The following is a 2,500-nucleotide window of genomic DNA, read 5'->3' on the forward strand; positions in this document are numbered from 1 at the left end:
TGATGATTTTATGACAAACTGTTCAGAAGTTATGAGCAAAAATGTGCTTTTTTTCATATCTCATGACCAGTAGGGGGCAGTGCGCCAAAACATACCAAGTTTCGTCCCAATCCCTCAAAGCGTTGCGGAGATACAGCCTCAAGTTACATTTTGCGCATTCTTCGTCAAATTCGTCGAAGTGTCATTCGAAAACAGTTTAATTTATCAAAATGTTATGTTTTTTTTTGTCGTGAGTGCCTTTAGATGATGCAGGCCAATTTTCGTGCAAATCGGACAAACAGTCTAGGACGAGTTCGAAAAAGTTGCTTTTCAAAACATTTAAAAATGGCGGACAGGAAGTGTGCCCGATCATGACATAATTGGGATCATTGTTCTCGGCATGAACCACAGAATCTATCAAGACCAGTCTCATGACTGTAGGCGAAAGGAGTCAATCGCTATTAGCTTTTTTAGAAATAGTATTATCATTTTTACCACAAGGTGGCGCTGTCCCGAAACTTCTTGAGTACCTTCAGAGCATGGTTCCAAAGACACATTCCAAGATTCGTAATGGTATGCCAAGTCGTTGGTAAAATACTGCATTTTATGACTAAATTAAAAATGGCCGACATCCAAAATGGGCAACATAGGATAATTTTCCATATTGTTGGACTTGCTTGGACTGCGAATGTAATGAGACCAATTTGATGATTTTATGACAAAATGTTCAGAAGTTATGAGCAAAAATGTGCTGTGGTGACACATTAGACTGTCCTCTATCTGTGTGCCAAATTTCATAACTTTAACAGTGAAACAATTGACAGTATTGGACAAAATGGCGATAAATAAACTGCAAATGAATCATATTTTTTCAGTAGGAATTGATTAGAATGAAATTAAATCACAAATGCAAGTAATTACAAAATGCATAGAAAAGCATATCGGAAGTGTTATCCCAAGCCATAATAATGACACATTTTAACAATATCATAAATTATAAAATAACGATAACAAAATATGTTTTCGTTATAATCATCTGACAACTGTACATGTTGCAAAAATATATATATATTTATATATATTTAACGTTTTTATTTTCTCTTTTTTACCTTGTCGCATTAAGAGAATCCTGATGTTCAAGATCAAAATTTTAAGAATTAACATTGAAGAAATCCAAAATAAAGTTCAAGAATTGGTTATATCTGAAATATATTTATCTGTGCGATTATCAGACATATTTCATAACTAAATATTAAACTGCTAATAAAATCATCCATGCACCTCAATACTGTGATACTGTGGTCATTTTTGTGATTGTTGTCATACCGTAAAAATGTCATACTTTTACACCCCTAATGTGCACTACGTATTATTATAATCACTCAAAACGTCAAAACTCGTCAATATTCATGTGTCATATGTCGTTGGAAAGATCTCAAAGAGTAAAATACAACCAGACTATTTGTTTTACTCACAGATGAAAATATAGCGAGTAACAGCTAAATATATGTCTTTGACGATTATGTTGGTGTTGCTTAAATCACTTATAACTTCACAAAACATAAACAGAACATAAAACATCACATATGATTATTTAGAGTCTGTGATTATCTTTCAATGGAGTCCACACACAAGATAATCAGATGTATAGATCATTAGATAATCCACATGAAGCACAATGTTACATATGACCACCAGGAGATGGCACCAAATACACGACACAGACTCAATGATGACTCAAATGACACAGAATGAAACTCATTCTGTGAAATCTCATGACTAAAATCATGTGTGCATGCTATGCAAACCTTTAGTCATTGTTGTGTTTGCATGTGTAATTAGTTCTTATGTACAATTATTATCTTTTATTTGTTTGGAGATGTTTTTGGACACTATGATACATTATATTTGTAATGTTGGAACTTTTGATTGCTTTGTCGTATATAAAGCGAGTAAAGCTGCTCTGTTAATGCATACTGCACAGACATTAATAGTAGTATGGCACTTGTACTCTTCTGATCAATGTTTACGCTCTCTGAAATGTGTAGGAATATCGTTTGGGAATAGGAATCACCTCAATTGATATGAATGTTGGTAATGTGAAAGAGGTGGACCGAAGAGCGTTTGATCTGACCACACCGTACCGCATATTCAGGTGAGATGCTCATTCATTTACATAAATACTTTTATTGATTCATAACTGCTCATATGGATGTTCTTCTTATATTGTCAAGTGAAATCGGACTCCCAGAACACTGTTTAACTCTCGTTTGTCTTTAGTTTCAGTGCAGATTCGGACCAGTTGAAGGATCAGTGGGTGGAGGCGATGCGCGAGTCTATCGCAGAGGCATTGTCCAATTATGAAGTTGCTGAGCGGATCTGGTCGGAGCCGTCCAATCAGATGTGTGCAGACTGCGGCGCTGTTAAACCCGAGTGGGCGTCGATCAACCTGGCCGTGGTTTTCTGTAAGCGATGTGCAGGTAACAACCAATCACGACCATCAACGTTCTGTCTCGCATAT

The 2,500-nt window shown here is 35.8% G+C and overlaps 1 protein-coding gene across 4 annotated transcripts in view; it reads left to right on the plus strand.

Moving 5' to 3' along the window:
- Window positions 1-2,500, plus strand: part of LOC127630198 (arf-GAP with Rho-GAP domain, ANK repeat and PH domain-containing protein 1-like) — a 119,760-nt gene that overhangs the window by 75,919 nt on the left and 41,341 nt on the right. For all 4 annotated transcript variants that reach the window (XM_052107671.1, XM_052107669.1, XM_052107670.1 and 1 more), the window contains 2 exons: window positions 2,028-2,134; window positions 2,260-2,459. In XM_052107671.1, the coding sequence (XP_051963631.1) occupies window positions 2,028-2,134; window positions 2,260-2,459 (307 nt within the window). The remainder of the gene's footprint in view (window positions 1-2,027; window positions 2,135-2,259; window positions 2,460-2,500) is intronic.

This window comes from Xyrauchen texanus, chromosome 36 (genome assembly GCF_025860055.1).
Source record: "Xyrauchen texanus isolate HMW12.3.18 chromosome 36, RBS_HiC_50CHRs, whole genome shotgun sequence".
Lineage (NCBI taxonomy): Eukaryota > Metazoa > Chordata > Actinopteri > Cypriniformes > Catostomidae > Xyrauchen > Xyrauchen texanus.